The 24,502-nt window shown below is 41.0% G+C and overlaps 1 protein-coding gene across 1 annotated transcript in view; it reads right to left on the bottom strand.

Annotated features, from left to right (window-relative positions):
- Positions 1-386: 386 nt before the first annotated feature.
- The window catches only part of RUNX1T1 (RUNX1 partner transcriptional co-repressor 1), a 127,581-nt gene continuing 103,465 nt past the window's right edge, over positions 387-24,502 (bottom strand). Inside the window, 3 exon segments of the mRNA XM_032858741.1 lie at positions 387-1,103; positions 13,347-13,537; positions 18,567-18,635. Coding sequence (XP_032714632.1) covers positions 828-1,103; positions 13,347-13,537; positions 18,567-18,635 — 536 coding nt within the window. The 3' untranslated portion in view covers positions 387-827.

Here is a 24,502-nt window from a genome sequence, read left to right as displayed (position 1 = left end):
TTACTTTGTGTGTGTGTGTGTGTGTGCGTGTGTGTGTGGTGTGTGCGTGTGTGCGTGTATATATATATATATATATATATGTATGTATATATATATATAAAAGGAGCCTTTTGTACTATGGCATTTTTTTTCTTGCTGCTGTATTCATACATCCCACTGCAAATCATCTTTCATTTTTCATTCTGTTGACCTGGATATTATTATTTCTTTTCAGAAACAGGAAAAAAAAAAAAACGAACATCTGTGTCTCCTTCCAATATGCTACACATCTGCGCGTTTTTGTAGCGGGTCTTCAAAGTTCAGTTAGCAACCCACGGACGCCATTCATCTTCTTGTTAAAATGTCTACCGCTGTAGCCAATGCTCATGCCCTTGAGGGTTTTCCTCTTTTTTTTTTTTTTCCATTATTGTATATAAAGAACATAGTGACTTTTAATATTAGCATTTTTGCTTTCAACAGCAATTAGCAATCTCTTGGTTTGCTGTTTGGTAAAGCATCGGTTAATGAGGTCACCTAGTTTAAAATCCCAGCTACTGGAAAATAACAGGGAGGAGGTCAAATCTATCATTTCATGTTATATTCTCTGCTCTCTTTTCAGTTCTCTAAGGAAAAGATATCTTTGTTATCCACAAGAAGTCATTACGACCCGTTACTGGCCCTCTGTTTTACTACTACCTCAAGATACAGTTAGGTCCTCTCTGGCTGAAGTACTGAAATAGGATAGTTCATCTAGAAACAAACAAAAAAACAACTTTGAGCATCTGAGGACGAGGAACTGGTTCCGTGTTGGTTGTGTTGTCTTTCCTCGGACAGTTCTGAGTTCACGTCTAGCGAGGGGTTGTCTCTATGGTAGAGGGGGTCCCCGGGGTGGTCGACCTCGGGGTGGCTGCTGGTGGTGTGTCCATGGGGCTCCCGGCCCCGCTGCTGGGCGTGACGGAGGAGCTGACTGCGGGCGTGTCCCCCTGCTGTGGGGCCTGCAGGGTCTGTCCGCAGATGTGGTGGTGCTTCTCCCAGTCTTTGTGCTGGCAAAATGAGCCACAGTACCGGGCTGTGTTACAGCCGCTGCAGGTTTCGCTCGCTTTGCGGCCGCAGTTCCAGCAACTCTACAGGAGAAGGCAGAAGAAAGCGAAACCCTCCATTAACACCTCGTCTGGGTCATGGTCTGACACAAGACACTGGGCAGCACTGCCAGCTTCCTCTCGAGGACTTTATGGGAAGAACGAAGCCTCCGGGGCCATGTGTCTGTGCGCACACCAAACAGAAGACGGAGGTTTCAGGGTGATCACCCCAACTTTTCTACCGACCACTATTCCAGCTAACAAACTGGTCGAAGCTTGTTTCTGGGTTTGCTACAAAATCCCCCTTCCCTTCCCCTTTGGCTATCTTCATAGTGACATTCTCAGTTCACCCGCACCAACAATCGCTAGATCCACATTTTGTCCCCTTCCAGTACGAAAATCACCGCGGTGAGACACAAATATATCGCCCTGGCAGGATCTAGAGGGAAGGAGGTTCTAACAGGAATCACGAAGGAACTATGAGAACCGTGTATTAGATTCAAAGAAGCAGCAGCAGCAGATAGGGGACTGCTCCATCCAGTGGACAGAGGTCTGCTCCATTACAGACCAAGGAGAGTTCTTCCCACTGCACCCGTCACTCAGTGTACGTGACACGCACACAAGAGGACAAGCTGAAAACAAGCCCCTCCCTTCAGCAACCTGGAGAACAGGATCCTTGGGTTCTTCTCTGATCGACTCGAAGCATCCAGAAGAGTGCCTGCTCTATAGTCGGGCTCAATTAATATCTGTGAAATGACTCAAATCAGACCTTACCTAGAGATTATGTAATTTGACTTGGAAACATGCAAATACTAAAACCAAGTGAGCAATGGCTCTCTTTGCATACAATGCATCCCAGCAGCTGGGGGTCTGCTGTAGCAGCTTCTGTTAGAAAAGTAGAGGAGGGGCGCCTGGGTGGCTCAGTGCGTTAAAGCCTCTGCCTTCGGCTCAGGTCATGATCCCAGGGTCCTGGGATCGAGCCCCGCATCGGGCTCTCTGCTCAGCAGGGAGCCTGCTTCTCCCTCTCTCTCTGCTTGCTGCTCTGTCTACTTGTGATCTCTGTCAAATTAAAAAAAAAAAGTAAAATCTTAAAAAAAAAAAGAAAGAAAAGTAGAAGAAACTAACAACTGCTGAGCCCATGGCCAATCCCTGGAGCTGCTTTACCAGAGCTGAGTGAGAAAAGCAGAAATGCGGTTGCCTCTAAGATTTAAACTTTGAGATAAACACATCACGAATCAGAGCACAGACACACCAGAGATAGAAAAGCACATGGATGGGAGGGATCGTCTGGGACAAAGGAAGGACAGAGCAGGCAGGGGCCCTTGCAGGAAATGGCGGGACCTCCGGGAGCCAACTTTAAATGTCCGTGGTTCCTTTGACAAAACCATTCCCAGTGTGAAACGCTCTGCCGAGGGAGCTTAGCATTGTGCCATTCATCTTTTTTATTCTTTATCTTCTTTGGTTTTGATGCTTTTCTTGCAAAACAAACTTCTGACTATACTATGGTAACCCCACAGCTGGCTAGTATGTGGTTGGGTCATGATTAAATTACCTTTTTAAAGGCCCTGATATATGTGGATATTCAACCTCTCCCCACTGTGTCGCCTGCGTTGATTTTGCTTCCAGCATGCTGGTTGTATGGCCTAAATCTACTAAAAACGCCCCAGCAGAATGGCAGTCCGTCAGCCTGGTGCGTATGGTTTTGCCAATGTCCAAAATACACAAAGGGATTTTTAGCAATCTAATCCTGCTAATACACAAAGAGGCTCCTACAGGCTTTTAAAGTGCTGGGAGCCTCTAGACTCCGGAACTCTGGTTTAAAATGTAGAACTCAGCTGGACATTCTTATTTTTTTACCATTCAGAAATTATGGCCCAGTGAAGGGGGGCAGGGGCGGGAATTTAAGATCTCAAACTATGGTCAGTGGGAGGTGTTTCAAGTGAACATAGCTGAGGAGATTTAGAAACTTGGTTTGTAGGTGAATGTCATAAATACAAATGGAATTAAAGCAAAGTAATTTTCTTTTTCTACTTCGATTTGATTTATCCAGGAAAATATTTCAAGAGATGCGTACCTCAGGATCAGAGGCTTCCGCCATAACTAAGAAGCCCTTCTCTGTCAAAATTAATTCAATCACATTGTGTGTATAATGGTCCTAAAAAAAGCCATGAACAACGTGAGCCTGGCCCATCCTTCAGAGTAGTGAGGTATGATGTTCAGTGCCCACAGTGGAGTTTACTTCCTTGAGGTTTAGGCATTTAGAATAATGCCAGCTGGATCCTGGAACAAACTCAGCAAATAAGCAAAATTCCTCAATTATATCAGAAAATCCCAATTAGGGAACAGAGACCTGGATCCAGAACAATATTTTAAGGAAATTAAACATCTAATCTGAGTCAAGTGGCTTCTTTAGGAAATAGCCTGGTGTGAGTCTTATCCTTTTTCTGGCAGAGGCACAGTTTGGCAGACACAAGGGTGGTAACTGCCCAGCACTGCAGATTGAAATCAGATGTAGGCAACCTTCTCAATTTAAGCTGATTCAACACACAGACTAAACCAGGTAATTACAAATGCATGTGCCGGGGAGTGGAAAGAAGGGACGGAATGGGAACTTCTTTATTTTTTAAAGTGTTTTCAAAGATGGGAACAATTTTATAAATAAAAAAGTGGAATGATGCCAAATATAGAAACAGATGTTTTGGATCATGAAGCTGCTGGGAATTGAGCTTTCTTGCCTAGCGTCACTGGGTTCTGACCCAGGATTCAAGAGCTCTGGCTAGTCTCACCTCTATTCCCATTCCGAAGTTGTTCGATTCCATTCACTGACCACCCACTTGCGGGACAAAAACAACCTTGGGCTGTAGGAAAGTACAACAAAGAGCAATTCAAATGAGGGAGTGCGGGCGGGGGAGGGGAAGCTACATATCTTTATTGCTCTTAACAGGGCATCGCAATGTATGTGCAGGGAAATTTAGCGCAAGTATTCCATTTACAAAAAAACTCCAAAGTGCGTATTCCTTTTTAAAAAGCTCATTAGAAAACAGACAAAGCAATTTCTATTAATACATTTCTCCAGTGTGGCTCTCCTGAATTTCCTGTTGGCTCATCCTTACTTGCAAAACTGATGCCTGACCAGGGGCACTGGGCCACTCAACCGTCACACTTCCGGGGACAGAGGAATGTTGTAGAATCTTGTGAGTAACCTAATTTGGATCATTTGAAATTTCTAAGGTTTCTGCTGTGCACAAAGGTGGAAAGTGCAGATTGTGTATAATACCCAGGGATATGTCAATGGTTTAATCTAATAATTTTTCAATTTATGCTTTTTTATAGTCAGGCTATTACTTCCTCATAGTTGTTTCTTTCTTCTTTTCTTTTCGTTTTTCTTTCCTGTCCCTCCCTCCCTTTCTTTCTCCTTCCCACCCTCGCTTCCTTCCTTTTCCTTTCTCCCATCCATCATATAACTCAATTTCCCTCTCAGTCCTGTAAAGAACGATGCTGGCAACTGAATTGCTGTGACATGTAGAAGGCTCAAGAATACTATTTCAGGGGCGCCTGGGTGGCTCAGCGGGTTAAAACCTCTGCCTTCGGCTCGGGTAGTGGCTCGGGTAGTGGTCCCAGGGTCGTCGGATCAAGCCCTGCATCAGGCTCTCCGCTCAGTGGGGAGCCTGCTTCCTCTCTCTCTGCCTGCCTCTCTGCCTACTTGTGATATCTCTCTCTCTGTCAAATAAATAAATAAGAATCTTTAAAAAAAATACTATTTCATAGCAAATTTCATTCCCAAAATCCATGGCACTTTATAGTTTTCCCTTATTTGTGATATTATTATTCCCTTTCTGGCATAAAGAATATTTTTCCCCTGATCTGAAAAATGGGAGTCAGCCATTGACCAAAGTTAAGGCTGTGACTCAGATGAAGAGTATGAGGCTGAATGATTCCCTCCCTTTCGCTAAATGTGCTAATACTACGGACAGAAGGGGAAACAAGGAACTGAAGCTCTGAAATGCTGAAGCTGTGTGTCAAAGATGATTGCTACTTTGTTTCATCCCAGCAATTCTCTTCATCCTTGAGAACAAAATTGTCTCCTTCTTCCTAGTTTAGATGCGTTGAGAATGGTCTTTCCTAGCCCTACCTGGAAAAAAATATATCCTTTCTGGTTCTCACAGCTGGAAATTCTTTTCCAAGAAACAGAACACTTTCTCCTGATTACCTTAAATTTCTCCAGGTCTGTACTCACCTACAATTCTCCAGAAAAACTCTTACATACAAATGAGGCTCAAAGAAGAAAGTCGAATGACTACAATTAAAATTCCCCAAATGTAAAGAACTCTACGACACATGGACTTAAATCCACAGGAAGATCACCTTGTACATTGGCATTGCACCGCACAGTTGAAAACCACTTTTGAATACATTCTGCAGCCTGGGAAACTGAGGCCCAAAGAATAAACAACTCTTACAGGAAATGACCTGCCGAAAGTTCGCAGATACACAGCTGAGGTTTGATTCACCCAGGCCTTTGGAATGCAAATCAAACACATTCCCCAAAGTGCCACACTCTGGCCATTTTGGATTATTTCTTAGAGCCTGTTTGAGCAGGAATAATGTTAGCAGGGTGCTCCGCTCCTGAAAGTGGACAGAAGTTGCTGCAGGAAGCTGGAGCACCGAGGACAAGGTATCATGGTGTGCCATGTAAATGTCTACATCACTTAGTGACCTCAGAACCAGGGCCGAGGTACTTAACGCCTTAAGCGACAGGATCTACAACCAGGATGATGTAATTGCACAGTTGTTTAGGATGACGTCAGTGCCTAGCACAGGGCCCGATGTTCAGGAGGTCCTGAATCAAGTGGCAGAATGTAACAGCCGTTGGCACTGGCTGGAAGAAAACGACGATCTCAATCCTTGCTGGGTGCGATCTTTAGGATTAGAAAGCCCGTGGCCCCGTGCCTCCCCCCACAGGCACTGACAGCTGCATAGAAAAAAACATCAGGGGGTGCCTGGGGGGCTCAGTGGGTTAAGCCTCTGCCTTCAGCCCAGGTCATGATCTCAGGGTCCTGGGATCGAGCCCCATGCATCTCCCCTCTCTCTCTGTGCCTGCCTCTCTGCCTACTTGTGATCTCTCTGTCAAATGAATAAATAAAATCTTTAAAAAAAAAATCAACTTACTTCCCCTTCCACTTCATCAGTGACCACTTTTTGTGTACCTTCTCTGTTCTCAGACCTTCCAAAGACTTGCCAGTACTGACCATATTCCTCCTTTCTGAGTTCCCCCTGTTGAAATTGCCTCTAACTTTTGTGTTGAGATACTCAAATTCTGTTGTTACACTGTAACCTCTTTTTCTGTTTATTCATTTCCGGCTAAATATCTGGCAGGAGGGGGGTGCCTGGGTGGCTCAGTCAGTTAAGCGGCTGCCTTTGGCTCGGGTCATGATCCCAGGGTCCTGGGATGGGGTTCCACATCTGGCTCCCTGCTCAGCGGGGAGCTTGCTTCTCCCTCTTGCCTGCCGCTCCCCTACTTGTGCTCTCTGACAAATAAAATCTTCAAAACAACGAGTCTTTAAAAATAATAAACAAACAAATAAATAAATAAATAAACAAATTTGGCAGGAGGGGGAAGCTGGCATAAAGAAAATCTTTTCCTTCCTCCCACTCTCCCTTGTCAGCCCTCCTCATGGTTTCAAGTACCAGCCGTAACAAAATGACACGCCAACCTGTTTCTCCAGCCTTTATTTCCTTCCTGAGCTACACTGTGGAACTCCATCCACCACGATGCTCCAGTCACCCAAGTCAGTATTCCCTAAACCTGCCTCTGTGGTGTCGTCTGCTTCAGTCAGTGGCAACAGTCAAGTTCAAGACTTTTGTCATCTTACTAGAAGCTCCTCTTTCTTTGGCCCTGGCAATGACTCAGGGCCAATCCCCACAGATCTTGGTTCCAAGGTCTCTCTTCCCAGCTTTCCAAGCTCATAGTTACTACGCAAGTTCCTTCCCCACCCTTCCTGGTAGAATAGCTAAGAAGCTATTCTTAACTGGTTTTCTATTTCTCTCTCTTATACACACTGCTCACTTGGAAGGTTATAAAATACTTCTACTCATCTGCTTGTCTCAACAACCTTACAAACTGAGACACAGAAACATTACCCTGGTTTTACAGATATGAAACCCAAAGCTCCAAGAGGTGAGCCACTCTAGACCATTCCAGGTCCAGTGTTGCATCGACTATACCGTGAACACCTATGGATGAAGACAGCTGGCCGTTTAATATGAAAACAACAAAAAATCTTATTGTAACACAGAATCACAACAGCTTATGCTCTGAGAGCTACAAATTGTTCTGGGGATCAGTGGGTCTGACAGGATCATGGGGGCCTTATAGGAACCATGATGCGAGGTTCCTGGGCTATAACTGTGTGGTAACTGATTCTAAAGCATCCACTGAGGTCAGGTTTCTATGGTTTGGGACATATGGCACAGAGTCCACCGGAGGTGGTTCCATTAATTAAAGAAGGAGTAAAGAAGATGAACCCCCCCCCCCAGAATGACATGCTCACACTGTCAGGGCTTAACGGGGTCTGGAAATATAAAGTTTAAAGATTTGATCAGTGTTTCTCTTTAGATGCAACAAAACTGTCCAACTTCAATGGAAACTGTGCAGTTCTGCACCTCTATAGGAATAACAAATAAAGGCTGTTTTAATCTGGGCGGGGGGTGGGGAGAGACGGATACCAATTTGGTGGCTTAAACCTCAGAACTATTAATACTACAATTATTTACTCTTTGTTTTCTGCCCATTTGCAGTCATTCACTTTGATCCCCTAAGCTAGTACTGGTTATGGATCTCAAAGAAGAGTTACAGCAGGTTCTTTGGAAATAGGCCCAATCTGACAATGTTCATTGGGAAAAAAACTATACAAAGATGAGAACCAAATATGAATATGAAAAAATAAAAAAAACTGTTTAAGATGTCTAGATTTGGCAAATTCCTTTTTTTTTTTAAATTTACGCTAATGCTGGCAGTATATTCTAGGTTTATACGTTAATACACTATAAGAGAGAGAAGGAGAGAAAGCACAGAAAATACCATACATTTTTTAAAGGCTTTATTTGAGAGAAGAGAGCATGAGCAGGGGGAGGGAGCATGAGCAGGGGGAGGGAGCAGCAGACGTCCTGCTGAGCAGGGAGCACGATGATGCAGGGGTCCCAATTGATCCCAGGACCCTGGGACCATGACCTGAGCCTAAGGCAGACACTTAACTGACTGAGCCACCCAGGAGCCCCCAGAAAGTATCATATTGCTTAGATGTCCGTCCCAAGTCCAGCATCATTCTACCAGAATAACAATGACTAGTCTATGAACCCAAGTTAGAGAACTAGGTAGGAATAATCTGAAGGAAGTCCAATGAGGAAATAGATACACTGATATACAATCAGGAAAAAAAAAAATTCCCCTACTGCCATGTGGCTATCAAGAAGGTGGCCGTAGAGACAGACAGCCTGGGCTGTGGGCCAGCTCACACTTACTGCTGAGACCCTGAGCAGAGGCCTAACGGCCCGAGACTCAGCTTTCCTCCGCTGCACAACGAGGACAAGAGCACCGTCTACACTACCGGGGCTCCCAGGAGGAGTCTACCATGCCTGGCAGAGTTAAACATTCACCGCAGGTCTGTTGGTCTCCCCTCAGGCCAAACAAACTTCCTGCCACCCCCACCAACCATGCTGGGCGTGGATTTCTGCGTGCCGGGGGCAGCCTGCTGTACGGGACTGACCGGTCCTGGCGAGAGCACCCCCTTTTCCTCTGCGACGAGTCCCTGTCTAGATGATAAACCATGGCCCCCCTAACAGATGATACCTGTGTCTCTTCGTTCTGGACTCTACACATTCCTCCTGCTCTTCTCAATTCAAGGTTTTCAACTCCTGTCTCCTCCTCCTGGGATTTTTCCACGGCCTACTTTTCAGAACCACTGGTTTTCCTAAGCGGAATGGGCATTAGTAGGTCCATTTTCCATGTGTGAAAACAGGTAGAAAGAGGAAGGCTAAATTCAGAAATCCCAGAAATATGTATTCCTGGGTGCTGGCCCCTAACACAAACTGCTCAGAAGAAACTACCAGATCTAGAGATCTGGTCTTCAGATGCAGAAACTCAGACTCCGTCCTGAAGTCCCTAACAGAGGGAAATATAGTATTTTGTACATTTATATTACCTACATATGCCTTTTTGAAGATTCAGATGAGATAAGGTATGATCTAAATGAGAGATGGGTACATGTCTAGAATGGGAGGGGGCTTCAAACTAAGGGAGAAAAAGACTGGGTTCAGTCAGAAATACAGTGTATTTGGAGATGCAGGACTATGGGAAACAGGAGCACTTAATGATGTCTTGCATTACAGCCCTCAAAACACTCTGAATTAAAATGTGGTGTCAAAAAAAGTCCTCAGAACACTGTGTGTCAGCTCTACTTCAACAAAAAACAGACAAAAAAACTTCGAAACACCCCTGTGAGGTAAGCAAATAACACCTCATTCCTTCAGCAGAAATAAAGGCTTACAGAAGGGAAAGGATTCACCCCAGGACACAGGACAGGGTAACTGAGTGGGAACCAGGATTCAGGTCCTCCTCTTGGATTCCTTCTACCCCATGCAACTGCCTGGGAGCTTTGCTAGCAAAAGATGGCCATCAAATCTCCTGAGCGTGGCCTGTAAGTGGTGTGACCTTATAACTCATCAAACAAACCAGAACTCTCGAGAATAAAGCGGACCACTCTGTAATTACATGGACAACAGGAGTAAACCAGGACTGCGTCACTCAAACTGGGAGGTATGGTCACACTGTACCCTGCCTTTGTATTCTACTATCCTGATTTTCACATTGAACAGCACAAACTATTTAAGACTTTGTGCTATTTACCCTTTTGGTTCACAGAGGCAATCTGTCTAGTTGGATTCAGTCACTGACTGAGTTTCTTAAAGTGTTTTAACCTGTGCTGTTTATGCACCCAAAAAATGAAGATTACCTGTTCTAACAACTTTCTCCCCCAAAGGAAAAACACACACCCTGGGCAGATCAAAGCCAGTGAGTTTCTGAAGATTGTTCAAATAGGATCACCTGACGTGTATATCCCAAACCCCTCTTACTGGACACCCTCCTCTTCCTTGATAGCCAACGTGTCATAAGATCCTGTCCATTTTATCTCATGGGTTCCCAGTCAACGGATACAATGGATACAATCTCCTCCAACCCCAGTGCCGCTATCTACCATCTTCATCCCCATCTGTCTCCTGAAACAGATTGGTCCCTCCTTTTCGTTTCCTCTAATCTCTCTCCACTCTGCAGCCTGAACGAGCCATCCCAAACCCTCACGAGCCACACAGCCCTCCCATTCTCAAAGCCTGACACAGCTTCTTTCTCCATCTTTTCTCTTCCTCCTGCACAGAGGTGCTGACGTGCTCCTTTCCCGAGGAAACAGTGATGAAGCAGTGAGGCTGGAGGGATAAGGAGAGCAGCTGCTGACCAGTTCCTGATTATCCTCAAGTTATCAGATGAAATGAAACTTAATTCCTGGAAGCTTTCATACTAAACCTGTTAGGACTCTTATAATTTAGTGATTTGCCTCCTCTAATGCACTGTACCCTACACAAAAGCACAGGTACCCTCAGTGCCTAACAACCTCCCCGACACAGAATAAAGCTCAAAAGTTTGCTGTTGAAAGAATAAATGAATATGTGTGTATGAGTAATGTAGAGTTGTATGTATTGAATCACAAACTGCCCTGGGCAGGTCACAAACATGACTTTTTTTTTTTTTTTTTAGGAATGCCCATTAATTTCTTAGTACAGTTTTTAAATCAATGGTTCCTACATTTAATGGGAATTTTTTTTTTCAACCAATTACTATGGCAGTGAGACTGCCTATGTATTTTTCTAAAGAACAAAGAACAACTTATCAAATTTCTAAAGCACAGTACTAGGTGGGTCTTATCTGGGGGTTGAGTGGCTAAAATTCAAGAAAACCCCTGGAACAGAAGAGAGTCCTGAGAAGTTCCTGGGCTCTCTTCTCTGCTGGGCCAAGCAGTCCTGGCCTAAGAGATGCCCACCCTGGGGCCAACCATGGGGAAGGCTGGAATAGGGAGTTAGACCCTAGCCCAAGGAAATCAAAGTTGTTCTGCTTCTGTCCCGGAGGGGCCTATGGAGCTTTCTGGACCTGAGGTGACCTACAAGCATCACTGCTGGGATGACTTTTATCAGGTCATTTCTATGAAAAGGCATATATTCCACAATGTGAGGAAAAAATAGACTAAAGAAAAATAATATGTTGGATTTGAAGTTTTGCCCTCACTTATAAGTTAAAAGTAAAGAATCTCTGTAGGGGAAATAAAAAAGCATTACCTATAAATTTGGGCATAAGATAGAGCTGACTAAACTTACTACCACCAGGCACTCAGACTATTCTCAGACCCTGTCAGTCCTCAGAAGAAGTCCAACATTAATTTAGGGCTAGTGGATTAACTTCTTTGTAAAGTCCTTGGTCAAACCACTTTTGTAGTATATGTGTGTGTGGACTTATGTCCAAGTCTGGAGGAGTCTCAGCTTCATTCCAATGAAATCTCTCTTCTACCTTTTGCTCTCCTAGGCTCAGGAAAATGTTTACATTGCTTTTGAAGAAAAGGAACTCAATTATTGGCGGGATCAAGTCCCCCACACTGACTCTAAGTCTTACAAGAGGTAATAATGCAGTTTAAAGAAATCAGACTTAAGTTGCCTCTCAGATGATCTGCATTCAAAAATGACTGTACTGATCCTCACTTCAATAATGCTAAGTCCTAGTGTCAAGATCATGGATTTTTCTGGACGGATGTCAGAAATAAAGATACAAAGCATTTAGCTTCTGAAGGAATACAGCATACTATTTCCCAAAGACAAAGACTTAGTTTTTCAATCTCTTCCTAAACATTCACCTTTAGAATTTAGTGGCCTACAAAATATTCCTACCATACATAACAGCCCCAAAGTGTTCTTGTGTAAGTGATGTTTTAGTGAAGGCAACTACTGTGTTTCATGGTATTACTAGCTTAAATGGAGTAGGACAAATTCTCTCCAAAGGATGTTAATAGAAATTAAAACAACAACAACAACAACAACACCAAACAAGATCCTTAAATATGTTAGCCACAAGATGCCAATAAAATCGAATTTATGTCTAGCTTAATTCAACAATGGAAAAGTCAGCAGTTAAAGAGTAGATAAACTTCCCTTTGTCCCTCTTTTCCTGAGAAACTTTCAAATGTTGAAAATCAATTCCTTTTGTCCTCTTGTTATTCATCTGCTACACATTAAATAGAAACTCTGGGCATCGAGTGATCTACGGAGAAGCCTGGTACAAATTAAATTCTTACTCTCCCTCACAAATTATAGATATGTATTGTAGTAGGCCATTGATTTATCAGTGGACGCTCTTGCCAGTTCAGCTCGGTGAGACTAGCTAACTATATATAGTCCTTTATCTGAAGTTACCATGGGGTGGGGGGTGACTGTGGGGCCGCATTAATTAATTAATGCAAAGCATTACCACGTTGTTCTGACTTTCCAGGCTCTATTTTAAAAAGCATTCTGTTAAGTACCGTGTTTTAGTTACTTCCTAGATCCTTGAGCCATTTGGGTTATGGGTGTGTATTTTAATATACTCAAGTAACACCAAATAATATTACCTCCAGTGCGATGTGATCTATGAAATGACCAGCATAATGGTTATTATAAATAACACGGAAAAACAGACTGTGTGGTGGATCTCTTAGAAAGGTTGAACTGATGCAGACGCCGTTTTCCTACAGGAATTTAGGCCCCATAGCGAAGGGAGTGGCTGCGATGCCAGCCCCACAGTAGGGCTTTGGAGAGCATGTCTGCACAGGGCGTCCCTATGGAACCCCTTCTACTAGAAGAAAACCGCACACAGACACTGACAGAGGCACGCGCACACAGCCGAGTCCGGAGCCCTAAACTGCGAGGAAGTTGTGAGCATTTCCCTTTCATCTGTTATCCACCAAAAACGTTAAAAACCCTTCTTGGCAGAGCTGTCCTTTTGGGTCATTAATAAAGACATCTGCTCAAGTTCTTCATGGATTCCACAAGTGCCAGGACTCCTCCCAAATTATCCTAATTTCCACCCCCCACCCCAGAGATGGGTTCGTCTACAACCCAATACCCACTTTTATTGGGGACCTCCTGGACTCCAAACCGAGAACTCGCCTTATGGAAACGATCTGCTTGCCATGCAAGCTCCCACCAGCACCTCACCTCGCTCGAATCCTCCTGCTGATTGATGACGGCCAGCGCGTCCTCCGCCGCCTGCCGCTTGGCCTCGGCCACTGTGCGCTCCATCTTGGCGCGCTCGGTCGTGATCATGTCATGGGCTTTCCGCTCGGCCTCCGACACCGCCTTCTGCAGCTCGGTCATCGCCTGGCGCTTCACCTCGTTGACCGCCTCCTCTGTGTGCCAGGAAGGCCGCACCGGACAAGAGAACGTTTCCCTGTTAGCGCAGGACCTTGGCCACTGACCGCTGTTAAACACAATTCTAGAGAAGGGGCGTGACTCTCATCGCAATTATTGGGCAGTTCTCCTGGCTGCCTAAAAACCCAGCAGCTTTCTGAAATTCATTTAGGAAAACAAAGGGTGAGGTTTTTTTTTGTTTTTTTTTTTTTCTTTAACTTGAGTGTCTGGGAATATTTTTAAAACTACTACTGCATCACTACAACTTTTCTACCAAACTAGTACCTCCAGAAATGATCAGGAAACCGGACTTCAGTAGTTAAAGGACGAATGCCACTACCAGAAACCTGCCTGGAATAATTCAGACACGTTGAGGCGGTTTGCTACAGGGCTATAGGTTAACATGCACACAGGGAGTCCATGTTCAAAAGCTTTCAGAAGAGGAAGGGGATGGATTTTACACATATACACATCTAAGTGCTAGCAATTGTTTTGCTGGTGAAAGACAGCACAATAGTGAAACATACAGCAGTATAGTGAAGGTAATTCACATGGCAATTATGTCAATGTAGACCTTGCAAAGAAAATCCAGGAAGAAACAGATGATCTGGCTTTTCTTTTTCCTAAGTCATTTCCCGAGTCATGTGGATTTATGCCCTTAACAGGCTAGATGATGGGGTTCTGTAAAAATCATTTTCTCATTTCCCAGTTTTAAGCCGTTGCCCATCGACTCCATCAAATATATACACAGCTTTGCATAACCAACTGTTGCACTAGACAAATGTAATTGAATCATACCAGAGGCCAAAACAATCAGGCCTGCCTACAGACCTGCAAGGTGTCAAATCATCTCTTTACTTTTGGCTGTGGAAAGGGTGCAAAGATTTGACTAATGTACAATATGAGATTGACAACTAAAACAAGTAATTTCCATTTAAAAAAATTAACTGTTCTAATTAACAAGGGAAAATATCCTCCCCCTAAATTAGTTTATCTAATTTTCATCTTTATTCAAAGCAAAATGACAATGATTAATTGAAAATTTAATAAGCAGTAATTATTAACTTGGCAAACCTAGTACCAATTAACACTCTATTAAAACTAATTATGACATGTTTCATTCAAGTGTTTGCACTTAATTGTTTCACCCACTTAAAAAAGCACCTTAATTAAATGTTCTGTTTAATTAAAAACATAGATTCCTAATAAAAAAATGTTTTACTGTAGATTAAAAATGTAAGAGATGCAAATACTCCTAAGGTTTCTTAAACGTCAGTGGTTTGTTTCACACATCTAGAGCCCCGGCCTGGAGGACCATCGAAAGCTCTCCACTTGTAAGTAGCCGGCATGACTTCTGTAGCCCAGGTCACTTCAGTCACAGTATTTCTGAACTTCTTTCTTTTGTAATGACTGTCTGCTAGGTTCTACATACTAAACTATAAGGGAAAGATCCAGACCGGAAATATTAACCAAAATATGTTAAGCCTTTGTTGGTTGCTCTAAGATATGCCATTTAAAACCTGGATAGAAAAAGCACCGCATAGAGCTTGTAGGTCTTCACCAGGAGGCGAAAGGATGCCTTTATTACCCTATCATAAACGACCAGGGGCACCAGGGAAGTACTGCCCTTCTAACTAGACAGCCAGGGTCTAATTTAGTTTGAATATTCAAGGTGAATTAAAATTCTATCTAAGTGGTAATACAGGACAATAATTTTTGCTTACGATCAAAGCTGTAGCTTGACTAATTGTGTATGCAAATCAGGCAATTTATATTTAAATTATGCATTCCTATTCTAATCCCACAGGCATATACAGATCAGCAAAGAGAGTTGGTAGGACATTTGCAAGGTGCTTGAATATTTATTACCAACTGCAAACATTCACTGATCGTTTGAAAAAGAAATATACTGAAGAAAACACTCGGTTGTGATTTGAAAACCATCTTTACGTTAGATTTTTTTTCCTCAGTTTTATGAAGACTTTTCATACCTTTATGGTGTGTTCTTTTACTTTTGCTGTTGCTTTTAAAAATACTAATTTTAGGGGGAAACTGATGAGGCCTTCAACATTGGTTAGGACCCAAAATATTTTAGAATGTGTATTGTTACACTATTACACTGTTATACTATTAATGGGGTAACATGCAGAATTTGAATGGGGTCTGTGAATTACATACTATTAACGTCCTGATTTTGGTGACTGTACTATAGTTATTTATGCAAGAGAATGTCCTTGTTCCTATGAAATACACACTAAAATGTTCAGGGTAAAAGGGCATTACATCTGCACCTTACTCTCAAATGGTTGGGGGAAAATATGTGTAACAGAGAAAGAAAGGGAGGGAAGGAAAGAGGAATAGAAGATATTAAAGCAAATACAGTGAAATAGGGAAAACTGGGCAAAAAAGAATACAGCAATTTTTTATACCATTTTTTGCAACTTTTCTGCAGGTTTGAAATCATTTCAAAATAAAATGGTGCTAAAGGTTGTATGATATACATTCATGCACAGGACATACTTTTTGCAATTTAAATAATTTCCTATGAAAAAGGATGCACTGGTTATACTACATTGAATTTTGAGAGCTCTACTCCTTTGATATTTTTCAAATGCTTTAAACTTTCTTTTATTTACTTATCTTTTGCCACAAAGGTAATGTATAATACTTTGATGGCAAAGACACACTTTATAGGTTTTCTTCTAAAAAAAATTTTGCCCACAGCAGATTTTAGAATCTTGGGGGAAAAAGCTTTCCAATTGTAACAAGCCGATGTCATATTCTGCCCTTGGTGTTTTCATCATGCTGGATGCCCTGACTCTCAACACTAGAAATGCTTTTTAATAAGCCTATAAAGATAAATATTAAAAGCAGTTATTAAAGATTTCCAGATAAAACTGTCAACTGTACTTAAGGGATTTAATATACTCAATATGTGCATCTATCCATAGAAAACTGTCCCAAAACTGTTTTGGTACAGCAGATGAGGGATACTGTTGTGAGAATAACACAAATACACAAATGTAATTGACCCCGCTTCCAAGTCCTATTTTAGATTGAAGCCCTAAGACAGAACATAGGCGCATCTAAAAAATGTTCTGGGCATCATTTGTTTGCTAAGGTTAAACGCTTCTTAGAGATTCCACGGACACAACAGCAGCAAGGACTGTTTTTTCTCTTCTTGTGTAGCCCTCAGATGTCAAGTATACCCAGAATTAGTTTCAAAAACCCATAAAACAGTGAAGAAAAATAAGAGTGGACTCAATAGATTATAACATGTCAAATTTTTAAAGAACCTGATTAAGTGGCAAATATACAGTGCCGTTTTGAATCTGCTTCCAATTGCTTACCACTTATGGTAGGACTTCCTTTGTGCAGAGCTATTCAAGTTGACTTTCCAACAAAGGTGGTACGTTTAGAAAAATCTGCTCTCACTTAATAGCAGTCAAACAAAGACTTGAGCAGATAATAAATAGCACAGCAAAAGAATTTGGATTACACAAGGCTTTCCTGTCAATTTTTCTTTATGAACTATCAAGGATTTAACTTAAATACACATAAATAAGGGAGATGCAGAGAAAGAGTCTCTCCTGCAACAGAAAATGTCATCCTTCTGCTGTCCCAAATGACCATTCTTTGTGTCTCTTACTAGAATAAGTTGCACTGACAGCTTAAGAATGGGGAGAAAAAGTGGTCAGAAAGAAGATGTAGCAATTCTTTTTCCAGATAGGTGACACCTGGCACATTTTAACAGCTGGAGAGTACCCCATGACCCAGTAAGAAATCTTAGAGGTGATGCTGTGAGTCTGGTAAGAGTATGTGGCTGAGCAACATACTTAGCATTTAAGCTGAATATGCTATCTGATTGGCATACTGGACATTCGAGAGAGCCTTCTGGTTCTCAATCGAAGCTACTAGGTCTAGCATACTATCAGATTTGGAAACTTCTTGTCACTCTTACAAAATCAGGTTTTTCTTTAAAAATCTGTAAAAACACTTGGTAAGAGCCAAATGATCAGAACATCAGCCAAGTTGCAAAGAACTATGGACATGGCTGGGTCAAATCACAACCTCAAAAGACACTTTCCCTTCACTATGTCTCCTACACCCATCCAATCCTTTGCAGAAAGAGCATTTTCCAGTTTTTCCAGTCAAACTATTTTAATAGTTGGAGTTTAGAGCAGCTGAAAGCCACAGTATGTGTCTGTCACATCTTTAACTCTTGAAACAGGTGGTATGTTTTCTCTCATAAGTCAGTTTTCGCAAGGTTTTGGCTTAACTTTTCTAAGAGTTGGTGTTCCCCCAACATTCTGCCAGATCTGAACCCTCTTAAGCCAGTGTGTCACCGGGAACTTTAAATCAGCCCCAGAACGGAGACCAGTATCTCTTAAGGAAAATCTGACACTGTACATAGGAGGGAGGAATAGAAGTTTAGCATAACTTGGTCATTTAATTTAGGAAGCAATTTAGTTCAGGTCACTGAGTATTAATTAGCACAGACAATCAATTTTAAATACTGGTTGTAGTCATAAAATCTGGAAGTTTAGTTCCTCAACAAGTCAACTAGTTTTGTTAGGATTTTTTAAAAAGAATTTCAGAGATGTGCCAATTGTATCTCCATTTTTAAAAATCAGGAGAAAAGACTGACGTGTGCAATTTAATTTCTAAAACATCAGATTTGTTTTTTCATTAAGAGTAAACTGCATGCAAGCTGAGACCTCTTATGCCAGCTTTCATCCCAAAACCATGACAGCACCTGAAAAACCGGGGTTTAAAACAGAAACGTTGCCAGACGGTCAATTACATGGCACTAGCAGATGCTCCTAAAGCGAAAACTATTCCATGTTCTAATCAGGCCTGGTGAAAGAATATTAATTAGGATTTAAAATTTTTGGTTTGTGGTGGGAGGCTGTTTTGTTTTTGTTGTTGTTCGCAGGAAAGGCCCTCCTTGTCGCTCCTCACATCACTGCATGAACAACTGTGCACAGCTGCCAGAACACTAGACTCGTGTTTTTCAACAGTTCTTACCAGCTTTCTTCCAGATCTCCTCTGGCACGTATCCAGAAGCAGGCCTGTGAAGGAATTCCCGATGTGCATCTAGGAAAAGGATGCAAAGCGGGTGGGGAGAGGAAGAAAGCACCATAAGCACGTTATGTCACTACACAGAATAGAAGCAAGCAATGCCCGTTCTCTTGGCTGCCCTACAAAAACATAATTTTGAAAGGCTGAGCATTTCACTTCTAGAAAATAAACACAAATAGCAAGGCCAGTCATCAGAGCTCAAGGAAAACAGAAGGTCATTTGTCTAAATGCCTTCCTTGTATGCTCAAAATTAAACAACTTCAATGATTACATCATACAATATGATGTCTGGGAGCACTGGTCCCAGAACCCTCTCACTCTGGGAATTTCTATAGGCATGTTTTATCTTGTTAGGGAAAATGAATTATATTTGGTAGTTTTCTTTTCAAGAGTCAGATTGGTAGTTAAAAAATCAAATCTTAGGCTAATATAATTTTCACATAGCTCTGATTCCAGCACCTTTCAAGAAATAGTGAGCCTTACTCCATAGCCAACCAGTTCTCACAATGACCTCTTAAAAATCTCGCCGAGCACTAAACATTTTCACACAAATTGGATCATACAGATTTGACATGGGTGGAAGGAAGACAGACTCAATAGAATGGATTCAGAGATACTCAGTTAACAAAACAGGGTTAGTACATGCTTTCTAAAACAAAATGACGTTTCACTTTAAATGAAACGCTGGGCTTATTCTTGTCAAATTTTAAAATTTTGAGAAAACAGATCAGAATAAGCTGATGTAGGAATGCTAACCTCCAAAATAACGTGATTGTGGAAATGATAGGATACCTTTTACATTTTTCTAGATATCATAGAAAATAAACTGAAAATGTCTTCCATAGTTAAAATATGTACTACCCATCTTCCATATTGAATTTTCAATGAAAGCCTATATATTTAGAGGTTTGGGGGCAAGAAAAAAAATTTAATTTTTATAAGGACAACAATCATTCAACCTCTGATAAATTTTAAGTAATTAAAATTTTCCCAACATTTTAAGAAATGTCAAGTACCAGAATACAGAATATGGAAAACAGAGAAAAGCACACTCAATTTAGTTAAGTAGACATCATTTTACATTTGAATGCCTTAAATAGGTTTGAATGTTTTGATTCCTTGTAGGGTACATTGATTACCAGTGGCTAAAGCTGAAGATTTCCCCAACTATTCTGAATTAGCAAAAGCTTATTATAGCTTAATGAAGGGCATCTGGAAACTCTGTATTATCTTTGCAATGTTTTTTAAATCTGTAATTATTCCAAATATACAAATTCTTAAAACTTTATAATTTCATGATTACGTGATAATCAGATGCACTTGAAATATCCATTCTCATGGCTATTCTCATGCACACATTGAATTCTATAAGGAAAGTGATGAAAACCAAATTATTTTTATTTAAGTAATTTTCATTCATAAAACAGCTAGATAAAACTGTTTGGAGCACACACAACTTCAAGAAAATGTGATATGGCTAATTAGATTCATCAGGATTACCTTCCACACCACTATTTCCAGAGGAAATAAAGAAAGTATAATCAAGTTCACATTCCATAAGACACAACGAAACAGAGAGAAACCTATGGCACTTTTAAAGACAGTTTTTTTAAGAACAGATTTTGGTTTAAAGTGTATGAATTGATATATAAAGAAAAATCATGTCTTCTCCAAAGTAGCAAAAGAAAAACAAGTTTTTTCCATTTATTGGATTAAGAAAAGATCAACCGTTTAGTAAAAATTATTTATAATGGCCAATCATTATTACAGGCAATGGGAAAGGTAATGTTAAGTTATCCAAAGGCCAAGCATGAAAGAAATTAATTACCGCCCCAGAGAGCTTAGGCAGAAGAGACTTCACTTCATTCAGCCCAGTGAAGTTGAATCTTAGCTTTGCCACCTACTAGTCAGGTGACATTGCTCAGGTTAGTTTTTCCATGTCTCAGTCACCACATCTGTAAAGTGGGACACCGGTACAACACTTGAGTGCACTGCTGTGGAGACTGAAAGAGGTACTTCCTATTACATGCTCAGCATGGCACACCCCAAACTCTCATTAGACATTAGATGCTATTACCCTCATTACTGTTAACACCATTATGACTTAGTAGGCTGTCCAGTAAGAATGGATACTTATTTCCTCATCAATAATTAAGGTGGAAAAAGCACCTTAAAGTTTCTTCTCCTAGCATTTAAATTCACATAGCACAAAACTTAAAAAGAAACGAAAAGAAAAAAGAAAAACAAACAAAACCTCTCAAGAGATTTGGATTAAGCAATATTCAACAGTAATTTTTTATTCCTGAGTATATGTCACTTGGGGATAGAAGTTATTTCCATAGTTAGTAATTCTGTCATAGTCCTTTTTGGGAAGTCCTCAAATTTCTTACATGTTACTTGTATAAATTTTATTTAAAACTCATAAATGTTTATAGTCTCCAAAATTAATCAAACATGATATTTAAGCCTTAATCAGGTACCCACATTCCCAGGCATTGTACAGTAGAGATTGTGAGGGTCCATATACCACACTGGACAGTTACACAATATTTCGAGTTGGCTATATATCCCTAAAATTCTCAGTGACACGTAGACTCAAACTGCACCTGACCTTGAAACCAACAGAAACACCAAAGCCAATAATCAAGTAAAACTTTTCTTAATCCCAGCCCACTTTCTGAAAGAATTTCTTTTTGAAATAAGAGAGGAATCCAAAGGCAAAAAATTTTTATAAAATAAACAGATTCACATATATATGTAAATGTATAAGAATGGAGAAATCAGATGTACTCCTCAGCATCTACTTTTGATACACTGATGAATAAAATTGCTACAGAAACCAAATGCCTAATAAATATGCTATCTTCTCTTCTGTTGAAGTAGTAGCAATAACAATGTCTTTATAGGCAATGCTGAGTTTAAAAAACAAAAAAAATCCTTAAGTTGCTCTATACTAGAGACAACTTCCCTCTTGGGACCTCCTTAATTTAGAATATTGACTGCTCTAGGGTACCTGAGTGGCTCAGTGGGTTAAGCCTCTGCTTTCAGCTCAGGTCATGATCTCAGGGTCCTGGGATCCAGGGAGGCCCACATCAGGCTTTCTGCGCATCAGGGAGCCTGCTTCTCCCTCTCTCTGCCTGCCTCTCTGCCTACTTGTAATCTCTCTCTCTGTGTCAAATAAATAAATAAACTTTTTTTTTAAGAGTTTATTTATTTATTTGACAGAGATCACAAGTAGGCAGAGAGGCAGGCAGGGTGGGGGGGAAGCAGGCTCCCTGCTGCGCAGAGAGCCTGATATGGGGCTCGATCCCAGGACCTTGGGATCATGACCTGAGCCGAAAGCAGAGGCTTTAACCCACTGAGCCACCCAGGCACCCCTAAACTCTTCTAAAAAAATTTTTAGTAAAGAATATTGACTGCTCTAGACAAACCTATGTAAAACACCTTATGTTTGTAAGGCCCAGATTTTAAAGAAGCAATTTTTTATTCACCATTAAATCTTGACCACCTATAAAACATCAGTTGCTGGGCGCCTGGGTGGCTCAGTGGTTAAGCCTCTGCCTTCGGCTCAGGTCACTATCTCGGGGTCCTGGGATCGAGCCCCACGACAGGCTCTCTGCTCAGCAGGGAGCCTGCTTCCTCCTCTCTCTCTCTGCCTGCCTCTCTGCCTACTTGTGGTCTCTGTCAAATAAATAAATAAAATCTTTAAAAAAAAAAAACATCAGTTGCTATAAAATGGATAGCTGTATTAAAATGCAGTCACAGAAACAAAGACCAAAGAGCCTATAGGAGATGGTTTAAAATGTGAAACATATACATACATAACTACTGAAAGACTGCAAAATTATAGAAAAGTCCTAAATTGAGTTCTGGCTTTCTTTGGGACACAAATTGTTTGGGGGCGAGAAGAGAAGAGGAGGACCCTCCAGAAGAGAACACATCTATGAAGAGAGGGACTGCGTCAAGGTGTAGGAGTAGTTCTAAGAAATGGAGAACAGAAAAAGCAATCTATGATGTTGGAGATGGAGGATAACACTACACTTACGACAGAATGGAGACCATTGGCCACTAGAAACAGCAAGGGCCGCCATCAGTATATATGAAGGGATGAGCTGAGAGCCTGTGGAGAACCAATGGGACCTCATCTGACCCAGAAGAGCAAGGCTGAAAGCTTGACAGCACCTACGTATGGCCTTTGTCCTGTAGTGGGCAGAATGAAGCTGAGATCATGATACTATCTATCACAAAACCACCAAAAGGAAGGACAGGTTAAATGGGTTCATCTTAATAAATGTTAGTTATTGTTTTTAAGGATAATGAATTCAGAAACTTCAATATTTTGTTTGAGGTCCAAACCAAACCTAGAAGCCAGAACTGTTATAGGATTTTTTTAACAATAAAAGACCTAGTGCTCTAGGAGGCAATTAGCTCTTCTTGTTTTTAAAAGATGGGTATATTTAACTATTACTCCCTTCTTTTTAAACCCAATATACTTAAATACGGTGGGCACTTAGGAACTCAGCTGAATGATCTTGAAATGAATTTCATGATGTGATTTAAAGGAATCGATACAAGTATATAAAACTCTAAACTTTTACATGCAGATATACTCTGAATAACGTGTTTGTGGCTTTTATAATCTGATAGTAAGACAGGATATATTTCTTTTGGCTGGGAGCAAACCATTTTTCCATAGCCTTGTATTATGAAGTAGGGTCCCAAAGGTACAACAAATTTACTGTTTTTAAGACAGAATTCCCCTTTCCTAGTTTTTCTGCCTGTTAAAGTAGCCACCTAAAAATTACTGTTTTGAAGAATTTTCAGAATGAAAAAAGTACTTAAGAATTTACTCTAATTTTATAATCTTGGATGTGAAGCAAGTTGGCTTCATATACCCCTGTCCTTTTAAGTTCTTTTTCAGATTACATATTAGAAGTAATAATAACAGCTAGTACTTTTATCACATCTACTATGGGTCAGGCACTGTCCCATATGATTTATACGAATTAACTCATTTAACACAGAAACATCTATAAAGTATGTATTATCACCATTCCCATTTTATAGATGAGGAAACGGAGGCACAGAGAATTACTTGTCAAAGGTGACAAAACTGGGGAGAAGAGAAACGAGGGGTTCAAACCCAGACAAGCTGTGCTTTTAACCTTCACGCTGGATTTCCTGAGGTTTTAGACAGGAATGAGAAATCCTATAATTCAATTATATGACAATCATAAAGCTTGCTGGCCAGTGGAATTTTAAAATACCAATTTCCCCACCAATCTACTTGAAGCAGGGGTGGTATTAATTTGCCAAACTCAGAAGTCCTGAGCTCTTTTATGAATGGTCAACTCGACTTCTCATTCCATTTAAAACAAACAAAAAGCCTCTTTCTGAAACTCTTACCAAAAACATAGATGAAGGTATTTTCAAAATTTCATACAGTCTCATCACAATATCCAAACATTCAAAAAAGGGGGGGAGGGGTGCATTCCTATTTCAAAGAGTTATGCCCAGTCTCTGACATTAGTCCATCACTAGATACTTCTTTTAACTCTAACAGTATAAAGAATTTCTTGAGAAATACAGAAGGAAAGCACACAAATACAAGATGAACTATAGGAAGATTCTAGAATAGTACACAGCCAGTAAAAAGAAGGTAATCTAAAGGAAATAAAATGTCAGGAGCCAAGAGAATGATATGAACAGCATACTGAGAGAAAAGGGGAATGGAGACAAAGGAGGAGAAAAGCAGCAGCACAGAGACCCAGACCAATGCTCAGGCCTATGAAGTGCTAACCAGCAGCTCCTCACCTGTAAATACAAAAGCAATTCTACTTCAGTGACACTATGTATCAATTTTGATGGCATTAGCCTCTTTT

The sequence above is a fragment of the Lontra canadensis genome, unplaced genomic scaffold (genome assembly GCF_010015895.1).
Source record: "Lontra canadensis isolate GAN:19392208 unplaced genomic scaffold, GSC_riverotter_1.0 scaffold15, whole genome shotgun sequence".
In the NCBI taxonomy this organism is placed as follows: Eukaryota; Metazoa; Chordata; class Mammalia; order Carnivora; family Mustelidae; genus Lontra; species Lontra canadensis.
The sequence above is the reverse complement of the archived record's forward strand: the minus strand, read 5'-3'. Positions and strand labels throughout refer to the sequence as shown.